Source organism: Neodiprion lecontei, chromosome 3 (assembly GCF_021901455.1).
Source record: "Neodiprion lecontei isolate iyNeoLeco1 chromosome 3, iyNeoLeco1.1, whole genome shotgun sequence".
NCBI lineage: Eukaryota > Metazoa > Arthropoda > Insecta > Hymenoptera > Diprionidae > Neodiprion > Neodiprion lecontei.
The window spans coordinates 19,091,407-19,104,734 of NC_060262.1; the positions used below are offsets into that span (position 1 = coordinate 19,091,407).

Here is a 13,328-nt window from a genome sequence, read left to right on the forward strand (position 1 = left end):
AGCATCAAATTGAAATAAGCGATGTCTTAACACTTATTTACCAGATAACAAAATACTATAGCGAATAATTCTAGGAACGAAAGGAATACATTAATGTCGATAATAATGATTAGATCAACAAACATGGGTTCTGCAATAAAGTGTATTGTATTTTCGTGAAAAAGCCAAGTACACGTGTAAATAATTTATTGAGGTAAGTATATCAATTGCTAATTAAAAAGGAATTGAATATCTACCATCTAAAAACTAATTGAATTCACTTTCAACTTGTAGTGTTCCAACTAATCCCACTTCCTAACTCTCAATTCCGGTTCCAAGACTGACCAATTAGGCGAGTGTTTTTCGTTCGACAACCAATTGAAGTCATCCACCAATTGCCAGTTATTAATTTTTTGATCTAGCCCAGCCAAATTGAAATGTATAGAAATATCGTCATAGGACCAATTGTAGGGTGCAAACTGTATTTTCGAACAGTCTTCTATAATAGCTCTACTTGTAACGTGACAATAAACGTCGCAATTCGTTGAAGTATGCAGTCTAAATTGTTGACAAGCAAAAGCAAGGGAACAGGCGTTGCATCTGTCGGCAAATACAGACGAGGAAACTGGCCCAACTAAGACTATACAATTTTGTAGATTAACCATATGTAACGTACTGGGCGCCCCATATATCCTGATGAAACACCCTGACAGGTCAGAGAGCAAGATATCATTTTTGTTCACATTTTCCGCATCCAGAACCAATTTCTCATCCACCTTTCCCATTATCATACAGGCACTGTCGCCATATTTGCTTGAAAGTTTGTTGTTTTGGTTCGTCGCGTTGTTTACAATGCTGTCTGATATTTTGAGATCCTTCAGTCCGTCAGTGACATCGTGACATTTTTCCGACGGTTTTTTCAATACTCTACGATTTTTGAATCCAAACTTTTTCTTCGGCAATAATTTCAGCTCCAGCTCATCCGCCTCGATTTCGAGTAATTGCAGGTTTTCCTGTGCTCTGCGAATGTCATAAACCTTTAGATACATTTTGGATTGGGAAAGAAAGTTCTTCAATGTCAATATCTCTTTGTTTGCTTTGTCAAATATGGCAGGAAGCACGGATGGTGAAGCTGTACAAGCATCGTCTAGCAAGTCTTTAATCGTTTTACAAGACGCGTAGAAAGCATCTTTGAAATAACTAGACTGTTCGGATTCCACGGCAAGTTGCTGCCTTTCTTCTCTGCGTTTCTCGATCACATTTTTGCGCTCGCGATCTCTTTTGGTTATTCGTTCAGGTAAGCTACCCTCTATTAGAGTAGATGGATCCATTATTGTGACAGGAGCTATTATTCAACGCCGCTTGATATATGTTTCGTATCTACGAAGTGCCGCTAGATTCTGCTGTCTTCTGCTCTTTGTTCATAGATTTCTGTTTCAAAGCAGCTTTCCGCAATGACTCAAGAAAAGGGGTCTCGTTATTAGGGTGAGGTCTAAAGCGCAATTGCTGAAATCAGTAATTATCATTTTCAAAACTCGTAAAATATCCATCGGTTAGAAACATGAATTTCTGTTTGTTACTATAGAAACTGTCAAGTAAGTAGTACACCATGAACATTCAGTTATTATAAATGGTTATTTCAATGTGGATATAACAGTTGTAACAATAAAATCAGGTCTCTTCAATTTCTATGACACCCAATGGGCATGCACAAACATGATTCAAATTATCACGAAGGTTTGTTTTTAAATCACAAATTTCATTATTGTTCTTTATCAAAAAATTTTCGTTTGGAGATAATTTTTTGAGTTATATGCCTAGAATTGCCGATCAAGTTTTTATATTTCAGTACAATATCAGAGTGTTTCAGTATTACAACATCCTGACTTAACATTTAGGCCGACACTTGGCCAGTATACTATATACAGTATACAGTATACTAGCCAAGCTGTAGTCAAATAAGATAAATGTGGGTTATTTCAATATACATTAAAATCACCAGTGGTCTAATGGTTAAGTCAGATATAGCATACGATTGTTGCGGATGACTGAAGATCTTTAATATGTACTATTCCCTTGCAATTTCACAAGTATTTTAAACCAGAGAGACTGATTTCAAATCAAATTTGGTTTCGGGCAGCTAGAAGAAAATATTTCTGAATCTATTTTAGTATTTCATTAAACTGTAAGATTATTTGCAAAAGATAATCATTCACATTTTTTACAACATTCTATAATATTTCTACAACTTTTCCTGCTTTTTAGGTTTGCAACAGCTCTGATTCCACAGTAAAAAGTTAATTTTCTGAAAATGCAAATCATTCCAAAGTTACAACGATAAACTCGTAAAAAGTAAACTAAGAAATTATTTTAAAAGTGGATTTTACAATTGTCAGCAATCATTTTTTATTAGTCAAATAAAGAAAGGATTAATTGAAACTCGTACGAGATATTTACCTTCTCTATTTCGGAATCTTTGGGAGTTATAAGTTCGAACAATGCGTATGAGAAACCATAGGTACCAGCCAGCATAAGTAACACCTTGACAAACGCCATGGAAAATGAATGATTATTTGGCTAATTTCTGATTGTACTCCCAGACCATCTGATCTGTTATTTTGCTCTTAAGTTCGGGACTGGTGTATTCTTCAAATGCATAATATTTGTCCAAAATGTAGGGACAGTGTTCGCGACAGAACAATCTGGAACCTGATAAAAATATACTTTAACATCCAATTCATAAGCACCCAAAGGTTTGATCGATCAAGCTTGCTCAAAATCTAGATTGACGCTGTGTTTGAGATTCAATGATAAAGTCTAAAGATAAATAAATATGGTGAAATTTGGTAATCTGTGCGGGAGCACAACATAGCGAACTTAAGGCTAAATAATGTTATGAACCATTTTCAGTATTAGCACGAATTTGTAGTCCGGGTCAAGCTTGATCACTTAAATCTTTAGGCATATCCAACATATAAGCAGAATAACGAATTTACAGATATCGCACAGCTTAAATTAATCTAGGATAAAGAAGCAGCCAGTGTTAAGAGTTAAACGTATTTCACTTTGTTCCAACAAGATGATGCAGTTCAGTCTTATGCCCATAATTTCCAGTAATAATATTTGGGATACGAGATATCTAGCAAACTTTGATTTTCGGCGTTCATCAGGTTAGTTTAATCAAAATAACACGTTCGACTGCTGACTCTGACTGCTAGCTACAGCTTAGTCTCAAATTATCAAGTTAATGAGATTACTGCAGTTTCAAGCGTCAACTGAAACATAATCTTACTTTTATGATTAATGCATAGAACCCTATAAAGATTTATATGGATATTTAAGAACAAAAGTGGGATCAAAAGAGTAGAGAGCAGTAATCGATGAAACTTTACAACTGTCTTACCAAAAATAATTGATAATCCAGGTAAGGATTCATTATCATGCAAGTTTATGCCAAGCGATGAGGGGACAAAAATAATTCATGACCGAATTTTCGATTATGAAATTTTTTGACAGCCGCTTACTAATTGTTTTGGCTACATTAGATAAGTAGTAAGTACCGAATTTCATATGAGCTACTGTGGGTAGACATATCTTTGTTCGGGCAAAGGGCGTGTAGGTGTGAATTAGTATGCAGATGAATACTTTGGGGACAAAGTGTTTGGTAACTACGGGTGGAAAATGTTGAAGTAACGTATTTGGAAAATTACTTTTTCGGGTATTATCAATCAGAGTTGTACTCAAGAAGAGAAATATGTTTCGAGATCGAAGAGGAATTGGGATGTGAAACGGATAACCTAAAAGTCGACAGAGATTTAGGTACAAATGTTATTCGCTGCTCACCTCTGGAGTGTCTCAATAATTGCCACGCTGAGAAGCTGCTGATAAAAAGTATACACTCGGCTACGAGTACAGCCTTTATCCCGTTTCTTGTGCCTTTACCGATTCGAGATTTGGCTGGTTTATACAGCATACTAAAGAAGGTACAGACGGCTGATTTCCTAAAATGGAAATCATCTGGCGCCTGTGAAGTGAACACTGAATTTGCAGCGCTAGATAAACTACTACTAGTAGATGAAGTGGGTTACGTTGGAGATAAATTGGTGTGAGACACGGTATGGTTAAGGTAACGTTCCGCGGAGCGGGACTCTGAAATGGCGCAATTGTACTTTTAACTAGGGTTTCAGTAATTTTCATGTTCCACAAAAAATAGGGAATTTTATATTTCGCTGTTGATTCATGTACCCAGACTGAACCGTTGACTGGAGATATATAAGGACTGATAACCAATGAGACTTTTCGTAATCGTAAATGGACGAGATAAATTCATCATCAAGCGGCGTTCTCTGCGTTTTACCTTGCACGCGCAACTCAATTCGGCAAGCGGTCGGTACGTAAAGACGACAAGAATTGATGTTACCATCGCTCATCGCGTGTGCTCAGATAATGCAGAGTCGAATATTATTATGCATATGGAATGATGAACGGAAATAGACTGAAATTTTCATGTAACCCCATATGGACGCCGTATACTTTTCAACTACGCAAATTCATTTAGACTAAATTCCGCAATGTCAATCTAACTCCATCGGATCGATAAAAATGATGTTATCTAAACAGATGCACAGTAAACATGCACATAGCTGTAAACAGAGTTAGAAACCTTTTCTTCATGCAAAGTATGGGAGACATAGTCGAAGAAGTTGAAGGATGAAGATATATAGTTGTTCCGATATGTATGTACCTTACGTAATTTCTGTACATATGATTAGTTAATACTTAACTCGTACCGTTAACTGAGGATAATAATATGTATCTCCAGTCATCGCTCATATCTACATTCCAAAAGGTGCAGCTGATATATAAAAATAATTTCTTGACTGACCTTAGATTTCCGTGGTTTTTTAAAAATACAGTTTATTTGCAGCGGAAAATCCAGACCTTTATACACTAAAATATGGCTTGTAAATATTTTTTGGAAATTAAGTAAGAGCCGGTTGTTACTAATGTTTGAGTCGATGCTGTAACAAACCCCGATGAACCTCAGGAACCATTATCACAAAAGTGATGAAAAAAAAAAAAATTTAAAGATGTTCAAGGTTCCTTTTTTCAACTTCTACTCATATTACCTGGTTAGTTTGCGACTTTGTCCGCTGACTCCCAAACACAAAATTGTTCAGAAAATTATTAAGTGGCCCAGATTATAATTACTTTTATCTGTCCACTTTATTATACATTTATAGCATTACCCGAGCTGATTATTATGAATTTCAAGTATGAGAATATCTATTTCCGTCAAAGTCGATACTATTTTATCCGGAATTTCAGTATTTTTCCGGTAACCCGATTTTTGCGAAGAGAATTTACAAATTTTGCAGACTTAGGTAGAAGAATAATTTCACGAAGTGAAGAGGTGACATTGGTAGAACGTTAGTGAGTTACATTCTGTATGTTAAAATTAGAAGGAACTTGTTAGAAATTCATGTAATTGCTTGGTACTCGTTCAAAAAATATGCATGAGTTATTGAAACGGCATCGGGTTCCGGTGGTGGACTGATTGTTCGCTTTGGAGAAATATACATACATTCGATAAATTCCAAGCGATACTCTTCCTGCGAAGATCGCTAAGTATACAATAACGCCTGTACTGGTCTCTGAAATTGGTGGCGAGGCAGCTGACTTATGCGTAAAACGTTAAGTTATTGGTGCATAATTTTTTCCGCATTTTATGAATGTATCCTTTAAGTCCGGCCTTTACAACTTCCTCCGTAACTATCTGCGGGGCGTAAGAAAAATATTTATTGCATACGCGTATTATGAATTATCTTACTCGGTACGACCTTTAGCTGAAACAGATAAAGGTTCGATCAGCTGGATCGAACAAAGAAGAGATTATCGGAAAATAGAAAGTTTTATCAGCTGAAAAAGACGAAGGTATGGTTAGCACAATCACATAAGTTCATACACTGAATAAAAATGGCTCGAGTGCAGCATGATATTCGTTTTAATATTTGTTGCTACAATTATCTATTGAATTAATGAATGAAAAACTTTCTAAATTTTTTGAATCGACATCTCTTTCTGCTTATTAAGTTATTAAAGTGAATATCTTTTTCGACTGAACATTCTGTAGTTCTCAGTGCATTTGTTAAAAAATTGGTTTTGCCACCCTGATACAGAAAATAATACGATCAGTTAAACGAGTATTTCTGTACATTTCAGACATATTTCATAAATACTTACGCCAAGATTTTCCACTATCAGTATACACTACCAAGACTTTTGTTCCTGCGCGTTAAGCACTGGTTTTCAAACGCCGCGTTTTCTCATGACAGAAAGGTATCAAGTCCACGCACAAAAGGCATCGTGGAATTTGAGAATTTTATTATTCATCAAAAAATTCACCGAAGAGCTGGAAAATCAGCACGTCGAGAGTGCGTAACTCTTATCTACTGTTTGCAAAATCGACACGCAAAAAAACGTGTCCGTTTCCCGTTATTAATTTACGCGCATGAAGCTACGTCCAATTCTCGTGATTAATCTGCGCGCAACAAGGCGTGATAGATTAAACAGTCAAAAAATTTGTATTATCTGGGACTTGTCCCAAGAATTCTGTAGAAATACAATCCACATCTGCATCTTTTTGAATCAGACACATTGCTATGCTGATTGTTGTTCTCAGATTACAAATCGAATTAAAATGAGGAGGGAGGTTGATGGGCATGCATTATTGTGTGGCGTGACGGTCGGCGGTCCTCTTCGACGCGAAGTCTTCGAGCTCAACATCTCTCCCCATCTAGCGTACCACGGAACGCGATAGATGGTCCAGAGATGCGTTTTGCCAATTCAGACGATCACAGAGATCAATTGAATGGCATAGTGATCGGTATTTGAATAACGATTAAAAAATGGTTGCAGAGTGACAATAAATAGAAAATTCAATCTCGTTAATATTCAAATGCTTACAAACGGTCGCGAGACTCGAATACGAAGTCTTCTGGGAAAAAAATTTCTGTGATCGTTTGACGCTGTGATTACTAAAGTTATAACATCACGGCACATCGCGACCTTCCTACCCTTGCCTGTTTCCCAACGGAACCACCCAATGGAAAAGAAAGATTCACACACGCACACATGCATAAATCCCGCGACGGATCCCAAAACGTCCACCTACCTACCCGGTTACCTATATTCGATCTAAACGATTCTCCATATTTTCCAACACACATCATTCTTCATCATTTGCGCCGTGGTCACTGACTTACATTTTCGTTGGTTACCTGTTGGGAGCAAAATGTTTTTGTATCGTAGTCTGCCTTCTCGGAATACAGTATCGCGGTTGTATCCCGCCAACTCTAATATTGCATTTTTTATTTTAGTAAATGTTGGCAGACTATCGGTACATTAACCTTTTGTAAAAGTGATTAAAAACATCCTGAATGCCAATTAGCATTTTTCTAAGCGAGCTAAGCCTGCAGTTGATCAATACTTGTTGGCTGTTAAAAGATTGAAAATGATATATAATGTAAAATGCAATTTGATTACGTTACGTTATGCCAGACTTTGGAATTTCATCAATTTAACCATAACGTGAATAATTGAATATGTTCAAACCTCAGGTGAACCCACCACTTAAACGGCATCATCAGTAAATTCCATCGTAGATTATTACATCAGTTACGAAACACAATTCGATCTCGCGAGTGCCGAGTAAGCGATGGTTACCTGTCGCGATGCTCATTCCACTTTTAGCAACGTGTAAAATTTCTAACTTGAAGTAAGCTACGCTAAGTTGCATTGCGAAAAATAATGATTCGACTGAAAGTCAAGCACGTTGCGATCGTGAATGAGCCTATCCATGCAGCTAAGAAATCGAAGATTTGTGTAACAATTGTTACCGCCACGCCACGTGACAGAGGAATCCCAGGGAAATACCCATAACCTAACACATGCAAACTCACCAACGTTGCCGAGAAATGGAAAAGTTACTCGGAAGTCTCTGCTTAAATCTGTAAAATACAAAACAGAATAGTTGAATTAAATTAACAAATTGGCTTTTCAGTTGGCAAATTAATTATTACTGTTGTCTAGTTTCATATTTATGCGTTGCATGTTATGCGAGAACAAAAGTTCGGCTTCAAATGTACCACCCTGAATTATCAATGCATAAATAAAATAGGTATTATTACCTCGAGTCTCTGGGCTGCTTCACACTTTTACGTGTGTTAGTTTTTGTAGAATCTCAGGTTTATTGGTGAAGCGCCGCACTTTTCACATAATTCAGATCATCACTAATTTCTCATAATCCAAAAATCGGCACCGCAATAACACTCGATTCTACACTCACTTTTTGTGCTATCACAAATCATCCAAAAAATTAATAAAATTGACACTCGACGTACAGAGACAAAAATTGACATCACTGAAATCTGAGGTTACACAAAACAATGAAAACCCGGGACACGAAATTTACCTTCAACGTTCGCAGGCTGTTTTAATTTCAGTAATTCGGTTTTTCTTCAGGTTGTACGCTGCTCCTTGTGTATTATTCATAGATGAGTATGGTGGAAATACACTGATCGAAAAACGTGACACAACTTGTACAACGCGGTCTGAATATCGAACCGATACTGAAAGCACCATGATTTCACTTTGATTGTTCGGAAACGACTGATGCCGTACGGCGCTGAGAAGAGATTTAACTCAGTTCTTTGAAGGACAGAAGATAATAATTCTCCCGCCCTCTCTGTCGCTCTTCCTATAGAGTGGGGGTAAGTGCACGCGCCTGCCTAGCTGTTCTTCCCCTCTTGTGGCCCCTACTCCATGGGTAGAGCGACAGAGAGGGCAAGAGAATTATTATCTTCTGTCCTTCAGAGAACCGATTCAAATCCGTTGACGTGTGACTGAAGAATATACTCCAATCAACGGTTCACGGGATGTTTACGCCGTTGTTTACGCTCTATTTTCTGTAGCTCTGTGGTCCCAACGACCGGGTGAAAACACCACGTAAGCTACGCGCAATGCAATCTATGTAATGTTTACGGGATTACTGTAACATGCGACGTTAGCCAAAGTATGAATTCTCCAACTTACGGCGTGCTGCGTTGACTGAGGATATAGGTATACCAGTCAACGCAACTGGAAAACCTGCAAGTGTCAGGGGGTTTTTAATTTTGTCATGGTAATTAGAAATGATTTTTCGAGGTAACAAGTTTACTTTTTCCGTCGAGAAAACAAATTGGCTTGAACTGACATTTTTGTATACTATATTTTTCTTCAATTCGAATTGAATATCAACTGAATATCGAGTTAATAAATTGAACGATTCAAGTTTGAGTAACATACTAGAAATGGAAAAATGTCAGAGAAGACATTTCAAGACAAGTTTTAGGTCCTGGAACACCTGGAAATGTCATGGGATTTTGTTCCCAAAAATTTGTGGCCACCCTGTATCTAGCAGAATTTGGGTCTACAGCCGAAAATTGGTCTTCTCATCTTCTGGGTATGAGTATAGATAGATGTAGAGAATCTGTTCTTCATATTTGAACTCACCGTGTCACAATAGGTGATTCGTACGAAGAAACTATTATTTATTATTTCACTAAACATTTGACGTAAGAAAAACCATCGCGTAAATGCGAGCCATTCTACCCTGGCGATAATGATTTTTACGATTTCCGACAAATATCTAAAGAAACTGGGACATTTCGTACAATTTTTTATAAAAAAAAATAGAATTTTTATAAATTGTACATATGCACACTTTGTCATAAAAATTTTATCTAAATTTTCATGACGATTTATATTTTCAGTAAACAATCCCTTACAATTTTGCAAGAAAATTAATAATTTCTCATGAAAAACTATGCACATTTACAATTTTGTACTAAACAACACAAATGGATCAATTTCTGTAAAAATTCGTAGTAGTAGAAATTTTCACCAGGGTACACTTATGTATTAAAAGCGACGATGATCTACGAAAAGTACAATATTTCAAGAGAAATACGATAATTTACTAAAAATTCAATGCCAAAACTACGAAAGTGTCTGAACTTCTACTTAAACGCAAATAATAATAACTTAATCGGTTGCAGATATTGCCACACCATGGTCACGATATCTCAACTTGCAAATTAACAGACAAATAAATTCTAGAAGTGTCTAGAAATATGTGCATATACTTAAACGTATACGAACTGAAAAAAATGGTCAGAATTTGTATTATAACTGATTGCACTCATTCCCTAAATATAAGAATATTCGAAATATTACTGTTACAATTGAACATACCTTTTCTTTCTTATTTTACAATATTTACAAATCAGGTTCACATAAAAAAGTGAAATATTTTAATCTACACGATCAATTCTTCATTTAAATGTATTAATTAGTGTGAATAAATGAAATGGTTTCAGTATTGATGTAGAACTTGTAACTTAAATAGGAAATTGATAAAATGGTGCATTAGACATTTATTGATTTTTAAAAGATTTAATTACAGAATCTTTCTTCCAGTCTTGTTAGCTGTTTTATAATTTCAAGTTACACCTGAAAGATATGAAATTGCTTGAAAACATTGCTTGGAATAAAAAGGCGACGTTTAATTCTACAAAAAACTCAATTTAATTCTCAATCTTAAGCCTAAAGCACTTCATTGAACTTGTCCTACCAGCTCTGATGAAGGATTTAAAACCGAAATATATTTATTGTATCTTATTGATTCTATAATAATGTCTTGTAAGGACTATCTAAACAACCAACATTATGTGATATTTAGATGTTAGCTACAGAACATTCCACGTGAAATACATCAGTTTTTTTCTTGGGTTATTGTTTTATCTTGTATATACGCCAGCAGTCCACATGGAGTGAGGTTTTTTACGAAAAGATTTCAAAGTTTCTTGCCTTGCTTTCGAGACATAGAAAGAAAAACTTCTGGTTTAACTTCGCTAACAACAGATACAACAATTTTGTCAACCAAATAATTTGATTTTAAATACCTTGAGAAACTCCACAATATTTGCGGAATCATTTGGTAGAATAATTTAACTTTCCAGGAACCATCCACTGGCAAACGTCTAAGAAATTATTAATTCCTTGACGTACTATATTCTATGTAAATATTCAAAGCATTTTGTTCAATAGAGTATACAGATAATTTTCCATTATGTTAAAAGGTTGTAAAATTTCAAATCTCACATTCCACTGAAAATTTTGTTTTGCGTAACATTTTTCAATGTAAGACTTCCCCAAAGTGTTTTTGGCAGTCTTTGATTTTGAATAAGTAATTAACAAAATCTTTTAAGAATTATCATCTGAGAAGTTATGATACTTTTTTTTCTCATGACTGGTTGCTCTGGAAATAAAACGACTAAGACTTGAGACATTCGTTTTCACTCAAATTTTTTGAATCACTGAACGGCGGTGGGAAATTTTTCAATGTAAACACAATTTAAATTCAATTAAAAGAAATTCAAGATTCTCAAAATACGCCACTTTTTATTTTCATAATTTTTCTTTACAAAAATCCAGACAAAGTAACGAAAATTTGGAGCCCTGATCGAAAATGAGATCAATTTTTTTTTTCAATGAATTGTAAATTCTTTAATTAGGCTCTTGTAAACTAAGCCTGTGTAAGTCATTTTCTGAAACGGAAAATTTCTAAATACTTTGATTAAATTAATTTATGATGGTTTTAATTGTAATTAGCTACACTAAGTTCAAAGGAAATTGAAAATGAAGATTGGAATTACAACGAATTCGTAAATTTAACTGTATTAGAATTATTTTTATATTTTTGTTTGTAACAAAAATTCATGATGCAAATTTTATAGTGCAACCTAAGACTTAAAATTCTGATCTCTTTCGACTGAACCGATAATTTCCAATACACGCACTGGCATATGCGTTTGATTCCATAAGCCTCTAACAAACAGTTTTTGACAAAGCAAGACCATACACTTTAATAAAGTTCTTCTTATTCTTGAAATTCGTAATATTTCTCTGATGTTTAACATATTACTGATGATGATTACATTCATTATGTTATTCCTGAGTAGACGTATTGCACAAGTCGATAATTTCTATAATTCTAATGTTTTCATGTCAGCATTACATGTCCATTAACATTAGTTGCTGCTATAAACATCGTTTAAGGAGTAATCTGTAATCACAGATTCATTTACGAGTACTCAATTTACAAGCAACAAATATATGGTAATAAATATTAAATGAATTCCAAATTCCGAGCGTTATTTCTTTCGTCCTCCACATTACGGAGTATTGTAATTATGAAACATCTTTTTCTTCCTCTCTCTCAACCAGGGGACGTTTTCATGTACTTGCTTAAGGCATAATTTTAGTTTGGTAAGACGACATTTGGTGTACTTATGCGATACTTATATTTAGTACAGATACTACAAGCATTAGCAGTAAAATATACAATGGATAATATTTAGATGGGAGTATTAAAGAGAATAATACACTTCTGTACAAAATAGTTTTTGGAAATTTCTATCAAGATTATTAGTTTACAAATTACTACTAAGATGACCAAGATGCACCACAAGGTAGACAAGAATTGAAGTTATAGCACTGGTTCATCTGTAATGAATATGTTTATCTTACCATTTAAGTTAGTATTGGTAGTATTGGACAGCTTACTGCTTTTTGTTCACACAGAAGCATTTCTATTCTTAGTTATGTGATGTGATAATATACCTTATTGCTTAGTGAATACAGAATATGTATACATATGAGGCATTCCACGTCAACTCGACTAACGATTTTCCCTCACCATTTTTTATTTACTTCAGGATTTTTCATATAGTTCTCCGGTCACGAAAAAGCGCTTTTTAATTTTTTATGATTATTCAAACCTATCTAAAAGTTGTCATTTTTTAAAAGTCTCAACAAATTCTCGAAAGTCTTATTTTTCGTTTCGATCATTTTGACACCCGTTCCATAATGGGGTAATTTTTTCGTCCAATTTTTTCTAGTGCTTTAAACATTTTGAACACACAAGACACCATGTTTCCACATTCCGAAAATTCTCAAATAATTACCAAAATTTTCGTTTCCAATTTTGATTCTTTTGCTGCAAGAAGGCAGAATTTTTTGTAATTCTTGAAGATTTTCGGAATATTGAAACATGGTGTTTTGTTTAGTCAAAATGTTTAAAGTGCTAGAAAAAAATAGAACAAAAAATAATCCCATCATGGAACGGATGTCAGAATATAAGATTTTTGAGAATTTATTGAGGTTTTAAAAAAAATGTCAATTTTTAGATAGTTTTGAGTAATCGTAAAAAAATAAACTTTGTAAAAAATAAGAAGTCCTTTTTTGTG

The 13,328-nt window shown here is 34.8% G+C and overlaps 1 protein-coding gene across 1 annotated transcript; it reads right to left on the minus strand.

Annotated features, from left to right (window-relative positions):
• Positions 1–128: 128 nt before the first annotated feature.
• Positions 129–4,098, minus strand: LOC107218420 (tubulin-specific chaperone C). The gene is made up of 3 exons (XM_015656292.2): positions 3,823–4,098; positions 2,437–2,688; positions 129–1,485 (listed from the first exon to the last, which is right to left on the minus strand). The coding sequence occupies exon 3, from the start codon at positions 1,308–1,310 to the stop codon at positions 282–284; it is 1,029 nt and encodes a 342-aa protein (XP_015511778.1). The 5' UTR covers positions 1,311–1,485; positions 2,437–2,688; positions 3,823–4,098; the 3' UTR covers positions 129–281.
• Positions 4,099–13,328: the final 9,230 nt, after the last annotated feature.

Bases quoted from the DNA above. Each gene is read 5' to 3' on its own strand.
- LOC107218420 (XM_015656292.2), bottom strand. From the start codon at position 1,310: ATGGATCCATCTACTCTAATAGAGGGTAGCTTACCTGAACGAATAACC.